The following is a 16,825-nucleotide window of genomic DNA, read 5'->3' on the forward strand; positions in this document are numbered from 1 at the left end:
GCTGAACAGCATCATCTCTTTTCTGGTGAAGTTTCACTGAGCTTTGTCAAAGACTAATGGATAGATTTGCCCTCTAACAAGAATTGCCCTTTATGTTCCTTTTAAGCCTTTGCCACCCCAATGGATCCTTTTAATGACCTGGCAGCGACTCAGTGACCACAGTAGTGACAATTTCCTTTCAATTCATTCATGGGATTTTACTGGCTGGGCCAGCATTTATTGCCCATCCCATGAGGGCATTGAATAGTCAACCACATTGCTGTGGATCTAGAGTCACATGTAAGCCAGACCATGTAGGGAGGGCAGGTTTCCTTCCCTAAAGCTTGTTAGTGAATAGAATGGGTTTTTACAATGATAGTTGTTATGGTCACCAATGGTAAAACCAGTTTATATTCCAGATATGTAATAATGGAGCTGCTGTGGAGAGATATAAACTCATGTCCCCAGAGCATTAACTCAGGTCTCTGCATGACTGGTCTATCAAGATTAACACTGTGCCAAACAAATCTGTTCATGTAAAGGTACATCTCAATTTCTCTCTGCTCTTTTCTGACAGCAGCTGATTTGTTTAGTTTTATATTCAAACATAAATGAACTGGAATGTCAGCTTTCTGAAGGCTGGGCCCAGCCCTGTAATAACCTACCTCGCACATCCTCCTTCCAGGCACTCAGGTCTACCTTTGGTATCTGGCTGCAGTTTACATATCCTTGTGGGAATGGTTGGAATTTAAAGGCATTGCGTGGAAGAAATTGGATCCCGGTGTTTTCACAGATGATCCTGGACATGGAGATTTGGGAAAGAGCCTGACGTTGGCTAGCAGTAAAAACTCCTTCATTCTCCCACCAGAATCTAAAGGAAGAAAATGAATTTGTAAAGCTTCTTTCACAACCCAAATGCCGCACATTTAAACATGGTCAGAGAGGCAGTGAATCATAGAAACCATACTGTGCTGAGGAGGCCATTCGGCCCATTGAATCTGCACCAACTCTCTGACAGAGTATCTTACCCAGGCTCTATCCTGCATCTCCAGCTCTGAACACTCCCCCATCCCCATAAGCCCACCCATTTACCAGGGCTAATCCATCTAACCTCCACAGTTTGGGACACTAAGGGGCAATTTAACATGGCCAATCCACCTGACCTGCATACCTTTAGCCTGTGGTACCTTCAGAAACATCGCAGCTAAAATGTGCACAGCAACATCCCACAAATAACAATGAGATAAATGACCAGATATTTTGTTTTTGGTGACGTTAGTTGAGGGATAAACACTAACCAGGACATGGACTCCTCCTTGAACGTCTCCACATATTTCTTTACATGCACTTGAAAGAACCTTATTCTGGCACCTTGTGACTCGATGAGCCGAATGGCCTCCTTCTGCGCTGTAGGATTTTCTGATTCCAAAAGAATTATCTGACAGACAGCACCCCTTCAAAGTTGCACTGAGGTGGGAATTACGTGAGTGTGTGCCCTCCACAGTAGACCTTGAATCCTTTAGCTCAAAGTACTGCCAACAGGCTTTGGTGGACAACTGATAAATCAAAGGGAAAACTACCATTGGGAAGCCATTGAAATTCCTGGAATAGATAAAGCTGTATTGTGCACAGAGTTAGCTATTCCTTGTTGCGATGGCTTATGCAAACAGTTGCTTTGTGTACATCACTTAAGCCAGTGGAAACGGACAATTCCTGGGAAAGGGGTGGGGGGGGTTGAGGTTTATAGTTTTTTTTATAGAAAAGTTTTATAGGGTAATCAATAAAAAAATCTTTCCACGGGGTGTAAAATTAGTACCAATGAGTATAGATTGAGGGTTAACAATAGAAGAATATTAGCTATACTAGAATACATATTTTCACAAAGGGAAAGGGCCGTGACAATGTACAATTCTTTACCACAAGTAACCACAAGGCAGAGACACCAAACTCTTTTAAGCAGGAACTGGATAATTATTTGAAAAGGATTTATACAAAATAATTCAGGTAAAATGCATGAAAATGAGGTTTGAGTTATTAGGTGTAGTTAAACTTATAACCTAAAGTTATACTTGCACGAAGGGCCAAAGGGCTGAATGGCCTCCTTTTGCAACGCAAGTTTTGGGACGCTTCCTAATCGAGTACAAATGGACAGCAAGAATGTTTGATTTGATTTGATTTATTATTGTCACATGTATTTGAATACAGTGAAAAGTATTGTTTCTTGAGCGCTATATGGACAAAAGATGCCATTCAGAAAATAGATAGTGGAGAAGGAAAGGAGAAGGTGCAGAATGTAGTGTTACAGTCATAGCTAGGGTATAGAGGAAGACCAGCTTAATATAAAGTAGATCCATTCAAAGGTCTGATGGCAGCAAGGGAGAAGCTGTTCTTGAGTCGGTTGGTATGTGATCTGACTTCTGTATCTTTTTCCCGATAGAAGAAGGTGGAAGAGAAAATGTCCGGGGTAGTTATCATGTATAGTTGAGTAATGTGCAGCTAATGTGTAGTTGTTATCCTTAGAACATTAACCATAGACTTTTAGTAACGAATATAGCAGTTATTTAATGAGAATCAGGCAGGAACAGCATTCACTGACTTTAAATACAGTAGCTAGATAACCCAGGAGGGGAGTTTGGAGTTTTAAAATTTATTTATTAGTGTCACAAGTAGGCTTACATTAATACTGCAATGAAATTACTGTGAAAATCCCCTAGCTGCCACATTCCAGCGCCTGTACGGGTACGCTGAGGGAGCACTTAGCATGGCCAATGCACCTAACCAGCATGTCTTTCGGACTATGGGAGGAAACTGAAGCACCTGGAAGAAATCCATGCAGACACAGGAAGAATGTGCAGACGACACTTAAACAGTGACCCAAACCAGGAATCAAACCTATGTTCCTGTATTTAACAAAGAGACTCAGGTCCTTAGTCTGAAGGTCTCACTTGGATTGAGTGTTCATTGTAAAAGCTTGGATAGCAACTAGTGAGGCAGGAAGGAGGAGCAGGTTACCATGTGAGCAAACTGCTGTCAGTGGTTAAACAGTGACAAACTGACAAGCATGCCCCTGAGTGTCTCGGTCCCATGTTTCCCAAATGGCGCCTGACCCTGTGGCCAAAGCCTGAGCTCTAAGAGTTACATATTCTGATAAAATTCCAACTATATGTGGAAATATCTCACTCCATTTCTCAACCTAATTTCACATTTCTATTGACCTCTGGGTTTCCTCAGGAGACTGAGTGATTTCGTAATCAGAATCGGTCTCCAATTGATTTATTCAAGATATGTTTATTGAAAGGCAACAGCTAAAGACCCAGTCTTCAGAGTTTTCACCACAGTTGTTACCATATTTTCGCACTCTTCATTTAGAAGTTGATATGAATGAATGGAAAGATTTTCAGGTTGAATTACAAGCTGACACCTCTTCTGTGTCCATAACTAACATTGTAGCAGGCAATAGGGTCATTACTGGAGGTTTCTATGGGATCTTACAATCCATTTAAATGGAGATTGAAAGTGGTGGTGGGGGGGTGGGGGGAAGGCAAATAGCACCAACTGAGTTCCAGAATTTCACTGGATGTTAACCAATTCTGAGCCAGGCAGTGGACTCCACACACCCTGACTGTATGAGGCCTGATTCAAACCATGCACCTTCTGACTGAAAGGTGCAAATGCTACCACAAAGCCAAAGGTTTATATCATGACCATCAATAAATTTGAATTGACTCCATCCAGTAGCACAATTGACTAAGTACATTTCAGCCAAGATTGTTAGACTGGGGCACCAGACAACCCAGTGTCTCTGAACTGCCATCCTTTAATTGTGATAGTCTTACTTTACTATAGTGGAAAGCCACAACTCAATGAAAGTCAAAGCCTTCATCAGTTTCTGCGCAGCTAGTATTGCCCGTTACCTGTCTCCATCTCTCAGGTTCTTGAATTGCTGTCCAATTAAACAGGCGAACAAAGGGCCCACCCTGCCACCCTCCACAAAGGGTTCGGAGACTCCCCCCAGCCACACATCGATGTTGTTTGGAGTTCCGTACAACTTCAGGAGTTCCTTTGCTAATTGCGTATTTTTAAGGACCTGTGAAAGCTGAATCACATTCCTCAGCTGTGAAAGGCCACAGAATTTCCGCCAAGCATTATAACCTGTGAAATTCAGAGAGCAAAATGTGAAACACTTGCATCAGCCACAAGAGAAGGTTCATATTCTATCGCAGAGTCAGTCCTCATTTCAGGATATTTCCTTTCCATTAGTTGGACTCCATTCCTGCCTCCCTTCACACTATTCTTGATAATGGCTGGTGGCTGATAATGCTGTCCTGAAGCCAACCTTTTGTTTATGGAATAGACTGGACTGACATTGACCAGACAAGCTCAATGGTAGGACCACTGCTTTGATCTTAGCATATAGCGTAGAATTTACCATTCACACCAATGATAAGCTGTGAGGATGATATGAATGGCCTGCAACATAACATAGGAGAAAGGACAGGGAAATAGCAGATATAATTTAATGCAGAGAAGTGTGAGATTATTCGTTTTAACTGAAGGGATCAGGAGAAGCAATGTAGACTTGATGGCAAAGAGTGTGTGTAAGAACTTCAATGAGGCCCATGAGGTTGGCCTCTTGGAGTATGAGCTCCCTGATTTAGGTCATTATTGCCTGCCCAAGCAGGGAGTCTCATCTGTATATAAAAATGGGAGAGTCAGGTTTTTTTTAGATGGGTGGCACAATGGCACAGTGGGTAGCACTGCTGCCCCACAGTGCCAGGTTCAATTCCCGACTTAGGTGACTGTCTGTGTGGAATCTGCATATTCCCCCCCCCCCCCCCCCCGTATCCACATGGGTTTCCTCTGGGTGCTCCGGTTTCCTCCCACAGTCTGAAAAATGTGCTGGTTAGGTGCACTGGCCATGCTAAATTCTCCTGCCGTGTACCCGAACAGGTGCTGGAGTGCGGCTACTAGGGGGTTTTCAAAGTAATATTATTGCAGTATTAATGTAAGCCTACTTTTGACTAATAAATAAACTTTACTTTAGCCTTCTGGCACTCCAGATTCTGACTGTGTACCAGAAGCACTCTAGGATTGGAATAGAGTTTGTAAATAAAGGGAATCTGGTGAAGGGATACTGGCCCCTAAGGAGTTATTTTACTATGCATATTAAAAGACAAAGCATATGAGATTCATCAGTTGGGGCTTCATAAATAGAAAAATTGAGTACAAAATCAGGGAAGTTATACTGAACCTTTATAAAGACCCACTTAGGTCCCAACTGGAGTGTTGCATCCAGTTCTGGTCACTATATGAAGGATATGAATGTTCTTCAGAGGATGCAGAGGAGATTTACCAGGATGGTTCCAGGGATGTGGGACTTAAGCTACAAGAGGCAGTATTTAATGGAGGTGATGGGGGGAGGGGTCTCACTTGTCAGCTGGACAAGGGATGAGAGCCCCATGTTGCCTCTTTCGAGGAAGGTCCTCTGAATTAAGGGCCACTCAGGCAGAAGCAGGCCTTCCCCAGAAGAAAGGATCCCATTTGCAGGGGTCCTCCCATTAAGAGTTGTTAGCCAATCACAAGCCAGCAGCTCTTCATTGCTTAGAGTGCCACTGGGGAGGCAACGGCTGCTGCCAGTACTACACCCATCCGAGGCCTTATAATGAAGCCTGGGCATCTTTCCTAAATTGAGATGACCAGAATTGGACACATATACCAGCCAAGGCTCCATCAAAGATTTAAAAGGATTAGAATAAAGTTCTTGCTTTTGGGATCTAGAGTCCTGATAACAACCTCAAGGTTGGCGGTGTGGGCTGTTCACTGGTTTGGCACCAAAGCTATTTAAAAAGATTTTAACCCACAGAGCACAGATCTCTTGCTCCTCAGCAAGTACCAATTTTGATATAAGTGCTCCTTGTTTAATCATGGTCAGAGCCTTGGGTGATGTCATTGTGGAGGAGAAAAAAAGACTGGTGTGCAAATCAAGTGACATGGGTTATTTTTAGTTTTGTTTTGGCTGCAGTGTATGAGGCAGCCTTAGGAGCAAGCTGGAAAGAAAGTTTCTTTCTCTCTCTGTTTTGGTTTGAAAATGTAACCAGTTAGCTAAAAGAAAGGCTTGTTGCCATGCTGCAGTAAAAAAAAATGTGCTTTGATGTTTTGGGAAGTTGATATGACTGCAGGCTGCTCTGAGTTTACAAGATCATTTAAAATCAGCATTCAACACAGGGAACTAGATTCCAGCATCACATGAGGTTTAAACTGTGCGCTGATAAACATGTGAAAAGGGGTTTTTTGTTGTCTATGAGCTTTGGTTTTAATTGGAACATGTTAGCGATATTCATTAAGAGTTATACATTGCAGTGGTTTTATTTCTTGTTTGTAATGGATAAAAAAAATCTTGCTAATTTTATTACTATGCATGTTAATTATATTCTTAAATAAACTTTGTTTGATAAAAGCTCCCTAGTGGGTCACTTGAATTATACCTGAGGTGAAACATCTCATACTTATCCAAGCCAAATTCAAGATGCAAAACTTATGGTTCAGGTGATCTTCATAAAACACTTTGAAGTTTCTGACCTGAACCATAACACTGTGCACCACTTCAGTACACTGGGCACCAATATTCACACCAGCCTTTCCACATCATTTCCAACCAATACTGGGATAAAGTAGCTAGTCCCAAAGAGCGAAGCCATATTTCCCTGCTGGCATTTTGATAATGTAACTCCAGATAAAGAAACAGTTGGATTTACCGACATTTTAACAACATATTTCTCTGAGTTACTTTCTACACTGTGTTGGTTTTCCGCTTACCTGGAATTCCGTGATCCCGGGATCGCTGCATATTCAGAGAACCCAGATCCAGGGCTAAATGAGTGATCATTTCAAACAGCCTCTCCCGCAGTTCGTTTGGCATCATGCTGTCCTGTCTCTGCAGCTTGGCAGGTCTGCCCAACAATCCTCGCATGAGGGGATCAACCCCACCTAATGTACACACACACAGTAAAACATGCCTTGTTAATCCATTTCATTCTATGAATTTATTCATTCCACTCTCTCAACTGTAACTTAGAGGAGTGACCAAGTGTAAAAATATCAACAGGAGCAGCACAAAAATAACTCTGACAAAGATTATTACCTAACAACTGCCATGTTGTTTAAGCAGAGCTATTATTAATAATGTTGTAAAAAAACAGTTAGGCTCCTGAATTTTGGCAGGTAGTCTCTAGTCTCCTGCCATAACTTCATTGTAAACATTGTAAAACTGGCATAATTGGCCACTTTTTAGCCATTCACAATATTTCTCCAAAAGGTTCATCAATCTTTCACTGAGGTTACTTCAGTAGACAGGGATACTGTGTACAGAAATTCTGGGTAATACAATTCAATATAGTACTTCAAAAGGCATCAGAAAGTAGAATATGAAATCATCATAGAATCCCTACAGTGCAGAAGGAGGCCATTCAGCCCATCAAGTCTGCACTAACACTTTTTTTATTTTGGTCTAATGCAGTGTTATGGAGTTTTATGATCCTTTTTGAATTGTTGGATGAAAAATGATTGATAGGTTAGGTAGTACCTTGGTACAGTTTTTTTTTACGCAGGAGAAATCCAAAGGTTTAATTTCACTTTGGCAGAAGCTGTTGGGACTGCAGACTGAAAACAGTGTTTTCTGCCTCTCTCTGGAGTGAAAGTTCTGCCACCTGTGGGGCTAGAAGCTAGAGGAAAGCAGTATCTCTGTATCTCAAGGTGTGCAAAAAGGTTCCAGGACTGAGAAGGCCTCATCATTTTCAATTCAGCATCCAAAGGGGTAATCCACAGCAGGGTTGGAAAGTTGCAAGATCCAGCAGTGTATGAACTTGCTTTCTGTGCTAAGCCTAGAATGGGGTGCATAATTGTAGGTGTTGTTTGGTTTGCAACAGTAAGCATAGCTGTTAAGGTTTAAAGAATATTCCAGTTGTGATTTTGTAATTGGTAAAAGTTATTGCTGATTTTTCTTATTATTATTCAACTGTATTCACAAATAAATTTTGTTTGATAAAATCTCCTTAGTGGGTCACTTGAATCATATCTGGAATGAACTATCATATGCTCACCCCTGCAAAACTTATAGTCTAGGCTGATTTCATAAAACGCCTTGTAGTTTCTTACCTGGATTATAACAAGTAATATTACTGTTTGTTTAACCTACCTTCCTTGATCAGTCTCCAGGGAGTGAAGAAAGCCAGATGCAGGTCAAGGCTTTTGAATTGAGGGTGTTCCTGATAGTTTTCATCAAGGCGGAAGATCTTTGGCTGAATGGTGAGATGTCCGAAACGGAAAGCTGCCGTCGAGAAAACGTTGGAAATACTGGGATCTACAGATTCATTATAGCCTTCATAAGCTGGGAGATATTTCTGCATTGCCCTATTCCCGATAACCAGTGGAACAAAATCTCTGTAGTGTATTATCTGTGGCAGTGAGAAAAGTCACTATTGAGTGTGGTTTGATTTAACAATAATCAACTCAGAAGGGATTAGTAAGTCTTGTGTTAGAAATGTGATCTGATCAGTTCTGTGCATTACTGGTCTGGCACAGCAAGAGAGATTCAAGGTTCCTGTTTCTGTTGCGGTTTAGAAGTGAGTGCAGCCCTTTCAGCTTGGGACTTTGATGAATAAAGTTCAGGAAAGTAATAATTGGATTCAGAGGACCTACTTAATCATGGAATCATAGAATGGTCACAGCACAGAGGGAGGCCATTTGGCCTGTTGTGTATCTGCTGACCCTCTGAAGGACCCTAAAGCACTCCCCTGCCTTTTCCCCAGAGCCCTGTGCATTTTTCCTTTTCAGATATTAATCCACTTTCCTCCTGAATTCCTTGATTGAAACGGTCTCTGCCGCACAGTCTGACAATGCATTCCAGATCCTGACCATTCACCGTGTGAAAAGGGTTTCCCTCCTGGTCCCATTGCTTTTCTGCCAATTACCTTTAACTTGTATCCTCTGCTTCTTGATCCTTCCACCAATGGGAACAGCTTCTCCCTGTCTACTCTGTCTAGATCCCTCATGGTTTTGAATATCTCTATTAAATCTCCTCTCAACCTTTTCTTCTCTAAAGAGAACAGTCCCAACTTCTTCCATCTCTCTATGTAACACAAACCATTCTTTTGAACCTTTTCTGCATTCTGTCTAATATTTTCATATCCTTCCTAAAGTGAGGAGCCTTGAACTGGACACAATCCTCCAAATGGGGATAAACAAATGCTTTTATATGTTTAACATAACTTCCTTGCTTCTATGTTTTATGCCCCAATTGATAAAGCCATGGATACCATATATCTTATGCTTCATATTCTTGGCTAAAAGCTCAGACGTCAATTACTCTGTTGAAACAGTTGCACTTGAGAGTAAACATTGCTTGATTGACAGCTCTTTCTCTCTTCTCTATTCTGCCACTCGTGTAATGTTTACTTTCTCAAGATAAAAAGGTTTCAAATGCTTACAGTTTCTGCTCCTGATACTTTATAAAACCTGGACGATTGATGCTTTTATAGGGCTGTAGTAAAAGGAATATTTAAAGAATGAATTGCTTTAAAGAAGTTTCTCTGCACATGCTATTGTAACTATAGGGTTCAATGGTTTTAATCAATGGCGTGTTAATGGGCATAGATGTGCCTTGGATTGGCAAGCAAGAAAAGTGGGGCTATGGATAGTGGATGGAGGATTTAGGTTGGCAAGAAGAACATGAGAAGCTAAGGGGTGGGTGGTTGGATGGAACATGGAATCATCAAATCTCGATAGTGCTTAAAGAGGTCAGCTGGCCCATCATATCTGTACCGACTCTCCAAGAGAACATCCCACCTAGGTTTCCACCTCCACCCTATCCCTGTAACCTTGCACATTTACCATGTCTAATATGTCTAACCTACATATCTTGGGACACTAAGAGGCAATTAAGCATGGCCAATCCATCTATCCTACACATCTTTGGACTGTGAGATGCTCCGGTGCAGGAGCATCCAGACGAAACTCACACAGGTATGGGGAGAAAGTGCAAACTCCACACAGGCAGTGACCTGATGCTAAAATTGATCCTGGTTCTCTGGCCTATTTTCCAAAACTAATAAAGTTTTCTGCCTCTTATAAATTTGCTGAACTTGGTCAGGTTGTCCTAATTCATAATTGCTTCCAAAATGGGTGCTAAGGGGCTCCCACTCATTTTGTTGCTTGTTTAGTGGAGACTGGGTCAGCTTGCTTCACTGTGTTCTATTAGCTGAAGCTTGACTGTGTCACATCTGCGATGATATTGCTTCTACTCATTTTGCATAGATTGGCAAAAGGGGCATAGGTAAGACCTCTCAAATGTTCCTTTCAAAGGTTTTCCAAGAGACCTTGTGGTACTGTAGTAGTGTTCCCACCACTGGACCAGGATCTCAGGGTTTGAGCTAGGGCTTTCAACGTGGGTCAATGGGCTGATAATCAGCTCAGCCAACCTTTCACCATTTTCCCAATGGTGTTCCCCGAAGAGTTGAAAACAGTATGGGAGTGAAGATAGGCTAACAATAACAACAACAAAAGGTTCCCTCATCCAGACTCTGGTACACAACACCTCTGAGGGCCAGGAAACTTGAGGCCTTGATTATCTGGACCAACCCCATGAAAATCAGGGAGGACTATCTGTCTGCTGTCATGGAACTGGCCAGGTTGGGAGTGCAGGATGTGGGCTCGCTGTCTGCATCAGAGTGCATCTGCATCCCACACAGGTGAAAACTGGGGACACAAGGGGTGCCGGGAATCCTGGAATCAGCTCCATGCCGCATTATAAAGGCTGTGGGATTCTCCCCAACTTCGCGAAAATCCACAACTTCTTCTCATTACCTGTTGAAAGGCTCCCAAAATTTTCCTTGACTCCAGGTAAATTGTATCTCCACTCCAATGAGGGTTCAGTATTTTCAGTTCCTTCGCCACCCAGTTGTGTTCCCGTAGAAATAGTGTGTGGAATCCTAAAAGGCTCAGGTGTTCATTCACACGCACATCACCTGGAATGAGACAACTAGTGTCAATTCTGTAAGTATTATTTCTATAATCTCAGTGAAAGCGAAAATAAACAATAGTGAATAGAACAAGTATCCGAGCATGGATTAAAGGATGCTCTGGGATAGAACGGTGAGGGCTCTCAGTAACTTCACAACGCAGGAGGATTGGCCAGACAGAGTGCCTTCTTCAAAATAGTGCTGCAACATCATTTCTGTCCAGCTGAATGATGGAGGAGAATTTGATTAACTTTTTTATCTGCAAATGACACATCAGACAGTGCAGCTTCCCATCAGTACTGCAAAAACTGTTACCTGGAATTATGTGCTCCAATTTCTGGAATAAGACTTCAACTCATGATCTGTATGAATGAAAGCCACAACTGACTTCAAGCTAAGACTAAGAATGGAGTCACTGTGTAACTTAGATCCCTGGGACAGCACATTCATTGCGGAATCGAACATTAAGCTTCACTCCTGAGCAATCTAGACTAAACTGCAATGCTGCACTGAGGGAATGCTAACACTGCAATGCTGCACTGAGGGAATGCTAACACTGCAATGCTGCACTGAGAGAATGCTAACACTGCAATGCTGCACTGAGGGAATGCTAACACTGCAATGCTGCACTGAGAGAATGCTAACACTGCAATGCTGCACTGAGGGAATGCTAACATGGCAATGCTGCACTGAGGGAATGCTAACACTGCAATGCTGCACTGAGAGAATGCTAACACTGCAATGCTGCACTGAGGGAATGCTAACATTGCAATGCTGCACTGAGGGAATGCTAACACTGCAATGCTGCACTGAGGGAATGCTAACACTGCAATGCTGCACTGAGGGAATGCTAACACTGCAATGCTGCACTGAGGGAATGCTAACATTGCAATGCTGCACTGAGGGAATGCTAACACTGCAATGCTGCACTGAGGGAATGCTAACACTGCAATGCTGCACTGAGGGAATGCTAACATTGCAATGCTGCACTGAGGGAATGCTAACACTGCAATGCTGCACTGAGGGAATGTTAACATTGCAATGCTGCACTGAGGGAATGCTAACATGGCAATGCTGCACTGAGGGAATGCTAACATTGCAATGCTGCACTGAGGGAATGCTAACACTGCAAAGCTGCGCTGAGGGAATGCTAACATTGCAATGCTGCACTGAGGGAATGCTAATATGGCAATGCTGCACTGAGGGAATGCTAACATTGCAATGCTGCACTGAAGGAATGCTAACATTGTAATGCTGCACTGAGGGAATGCTAACACTGCAATGCTGCACTGAGGGAATGCTAACACTGCAATGCTGCACTGAGGGAATGCTAACACTGCAATGCTGCACTGAGGGAATGCTAACATTGCAATGCTGCACTGAAGGAATGATAACATTGTAATGCTGCACTGAGGGAATGCTAACATTGCAATACTGCACTGAGGGAATGCTAACATTGCAATGCTGCACTGAGGGAATGCTAACATTGCAATGCTGCACTGAGGGAATGCTAACATTGCAATGCTGCACTGAAGGAATGCTAACATTGTAATGCTGCACTGAGGGAATGCTAACATTGCAATGCTGCACTGAGGGAATGCTAACATTGCAATGCTGCACTGAAGGAATGCTAACATTGTAATGCTGCACTGAGGGAATGCTAACACTGCAATGCTGCACTGAGGGAATGCTAACATTGCAATGCTGCACTGAAGGAATGCTAACATTGTAATGCTGCACTGAGGGAATGCTAACGTTGCAATACTGCACTGAGGGAATGCTAACATTGCAATGCTGCACTGAGGGAATGCTAACATTGCAATGCTGCACTGAGGGAATGCTAACATTGCAATGCTGCACTGAGGGAATGCTAACATTGCAATGCTGCACTGAGGGAATGCTAACATTGCAAAGCTGCACTGAGGGAATGCTAACATGGCAATGCTGGACTGAGGGAATGCTAACATTGCAATGCTGCACTGAGGGAATGCTAACACTGCAATGCTGCACTGAGAGAATGCTAACATGGCAATGCTGCACTGAGGGAATGCTAACATGGCAATGCTGCACTGAGGGAATGCTAACATTGCAATGCTGCACTGAGGGAATGCTAACATGGCAATGCTGCACTGAGAGAATGCTAACACTGCAATGCTGCACTGAGAGAATGCTAACATGGCAATGCTGCACTGAGGGAATGCTAACATTGCAATGCTGCACTGAGGGAATGCTAACACTGCAATGCTGCACTGAGGGAATGCTAACATGGCAATGCTGCACTGAGGGAATGCTAACACTGCAATGCTGCACTGAGGGAATGCTAACATGGCAATGCTGCACTGAGGGAATGCTAACACTGCAATGCTGCACTGAGAGAATGCTAACATTGCAATGCTGCACTGAGGGAATGCTAACACTGCAATGCTGCACTGAGAGAATGCTAACATGGCAATGCTGCACTGAGGGAATGCTAACATTGCAATGCTGCACTGAGGGAATGCTAACATGGCAATGCTGCACTGAGGGAATGCTAACATGGCAATGCTGCACTGAGGGAATGCTAACAGGGCAATGCTGCACTGAGGGAATGCTAACATGGCAATGCTGCACTGAGGGAATGCTAACATTGCAATGCTGCACTGAGGGAATGCTAACATTGCAATGCTGCACTGAGGGAATGCTAACACTGCAATGCTGCACTGAGGGAATGCTAACATTGCAATGCTGCACTGAGGGAATGCTAACACTGCAATGCTGCACTGAGGGAATGCTAACACTGCAATGCTGCACTGAGGGAATGCTAACACTGCAATGCTGCACTGAGGGAATGCTAACATTGCAATGCTGCACTGAGGGAATGCTAACATGGCAATGCTGCACTGAGGGAATGCTAACACTGCAATGCTGCACTGAGAGAATGCTAACACTGCAATGCTGCACTGAGGGAATGCTAACACTGCAATGCTGCACTGAGGGAATGCTAACACTGCAATGCTGCACTGAGGGAATGCTAACACTGCAATGCTGCACTGAGAGAATGCTAACATTGCAATGCTGCACTGAGGGAATGCTAACATGGCAATGCTGCACTGAGGGAATGCTAACACTGCAATGCTGCACTGAGAGAATGCTAACACTGCAATGCTGCACTGAGGGAATGCTAACACTGCAATGCTGCACTGAGGGAATGCTAACACTGCAATGCTGCACTGAGGGAATGCTAACACTGCAATGCTGCACTGAGGGAATGCTAACATGGCAATGCTGCACTGAGGGAATGCTAACACTGCAATGCTGCACTGAGGGAATGCTAACACTGCAATGCTGCACTGAGGGAATGCTAACATTGCAATACTGCACTGAGGGAATGCTAACATTGCAATGCTGCACTGAGGGAATGCTAACATTGCAATGCTGCACTGAGGGAATGCTAACATGGCAATGCTGCACTGAGGGAATGCTAACACTGCAATGCTGCACTGAGGGAATGCTAACATTGCAGTGCTGCGCTGAGGGAATGCTAACATGGCAATGCTGCACTGAGGGAATGCTAACACTGCAATGCTGCACTGAGAGAATGCTAACACTGCAAAGCTGCACTGAGGGAATGCTAACACTGCAATGCTGCACTGAGGGAATGCTAACACTGCAATGCTGCACTGAGGGAATGCTAACATTGCAATACTGCACTGAGGGAATGCTAACACTGCAATGCTGCACTGAGGGAATGCTAACACTGCATGCTGCACTGAGGGAATGCTAACATTGCAATGCTGCCCTGAGGGAATGCTAACACTGCAATGCTGCACTGAGGGAATGCTAACATTGCAATGCTGCACTGAGGGAATGCTAACATTGCAATGCTGCACTGAGGGAATGCTAACATGGCAATGCTGCACTGAGGGAATGCTAACACTGCATGCTGCACTGAGGGAATGCTAACACTGCAATGCTGCACTGAGGGAATGCTAACATTGCAATGCTGCACTGAGGGAATGCTAACATGGCAATGCTGCACTGAGGGAATGCTAACATGGCAATGCTGCACTGAGGGAATGCTAACACTGCAATGCTGCACTGAGGGAATGCTAACATTGCAATGCTGCACTGAGGGAATGCTAACATTGCAATGCTGCCCTGAGGGAATGCTAACATTGCAATGCTGCACTGAGGGAATGCTAACGCTGCAATGCTGCACTGAGGGAATGCTAACATGGCAATGCTGCACTGAGGGAATGCTAACACTGCAATGCTGCACTGAGGGAATGCTAACACTGCAATGCTGCACTGAGAGAATGCTAACATTGCAATGCTGCACTGAGGGAAAGCTAACACTGCAATGCTGCACTGAGGGAAAGCTGACATGCAGTGTTGCACTGAACCGATGTTTCACTGCCAGTATCTTTCAGATGAGTTTTTAACCTGAGTCCACCCCTGTCAGGTGGACATATTATTTTGAAGAGGAACCCCTCAATACTCCTGGTGTCAAACAATTAACTGTCAATCATATCTGGAAATGAAATGTTATTTTCTTTCATTCTTGTGACAGTGGGTATGGGTACACCTTTGCCAACAGCAGGCTGGGCCATCTTATAAACTTCATGCTTCTCCCAAAATTTTATCTGAAACCCCAGCTTTGTCTACGTGGCCTCACCGAGAACACTGGCCCAACCAATGGGTGCAATGTGCCAAAGCACATGTCGCCATTGCTAACTCAAATTTTCAACAGACTTGGCATTCATAAGAACATAAGAAATAGGAGCAGGAGTAGGCCATCTAGCCCCTCGAGCCTGCCCCGCCATTCAATAAGATCGTGGCTGATCTGTCGTGTCTCAGTTCCACATTCCCGCCCTCTCCCCATAACCCTTAATCCCCTCTCTTATCAAGAACCCATCAACCCGCGTCTTAAAAATATTTAGTGAGGCAGCCTCCACCACGTCAACAGGCAGAGAATTCCAGAGATTCACCACCCTTTGAGTGAAGAAGTTCCTCCTCAACTCCGTTCTAAACCGCCCCCCCTTTATCTTGAGGCTGTGCCCTCAAGTCTTACTGTCCTCTCTGAGAGGGAAGAGCCTCTCCACCTCTATCCTATCCATCCCATTCATCATCTTATATGTCTCAATGAGATCTCCCCTCATTCTTCTAAACTCTAACGAGTACAAGCCTAGTTTATTCAGCCTCTCCTCATAGTTCAACCCCCTCAACTCCGGTATCAGCCTAGTAAACCTCCTCTGCACTCCCTCCAAGGCCAAAATATCCTTGCGTAAGTGCGGCGACCAGAACTGCACACAGTACTCCAGCTGCGGCCTCACCAGTGCCCTGTACAGCTGCAGCAAGACCTCCCTACTTTTATATTCAATCCCCCTCGCTATGAAGGCCAGCATCCCATTTGCCTTCCTGACCACCTGCTGCACCTGCAGGATGGGTTTTTGCGACTCATGCACAAGGACCCCGAGGTCCCTCTGCACCGTCGCATGCTGCAGTTTTTCGCCATGTAAGTAATAGTCCTTCCTACCATTATTCCTACCAAAGTGGACAACTTCACACTTGCCAACATTAAATTCCATTTGCCAGTTCCTGGCCCATTCGCCCAGCCTATCTAGATCCTTATGCAGACTTTCCACACCCTCCGCACAATTTGCCGTTCCACCAATCTTGGTGTCATCAGCAAATTTCAACACCATACACTTGGTTCCCTCCTCCAGATCATCTATATAAATGGTGAATAGCTGAGGCCCCAGCACCGACCCCTGGGGCACTCCACTAGTCACCAACCGCCAATCCGAATAGCACCCGTTGACCCCCACTCTCTGCCTCCTATTTGACAGCCA

The 16,825-nt window shown here is 44.0% G+C and overlaps 1 protein-coding gene across 1 annotated transcript in view; it reads right to left on the bottom strand.

Annotated features, from left to right (window-relative positions):
• LOC145357428 (eosinophil peroxidase-like) overlaps window positions 1–16,825 on the bottom strand; it is a 40,363-nt gene that overhangs the window by 5,694 nt on the left and 17,844 nt on the right. The window contains exons 8-12 of the mRNA XM_080210756.1: window positions 10,840–11,000; window positions 8,174–8,432; window positions 6,796–6,966; window positions 3,894–4,131; window positions 645–850 (exon numbers count right to left, since the gene is read on the bottom strand). Coding sequence (XP_080066882.1) covers window positions 645–850; window positions 3,894–4,131; window positions 6,796–6,966; window positions 8,174–8,432; window positions 10,840–11,000 — 1,035 coding nt within the window. The remainder of the gene's footprint in view (window positions 1–644; window positions 851–3,893; window positions 4,132–6,795; window positions 6,967–8,173; window positions 8,433–10,839; window positions 11,001–16,825) is intronic.

Source organism: Carcharhinus amblyrhynchos, chromosome 23 (assembly GCF_965287045.1).
Source record: "Carcharhinus amblyrhynchos chromosome 23, sCarAmb.v2.hapA, whole genome shotgun sequence".
Taxonomy (NCBI): Eukaryota; Metazoa; Chordata; class Chondrichthyes; order Carcharhiniformes; family Carcharhinidae; genus Carcharhinus; species Carcharhinus amblyrhynchos.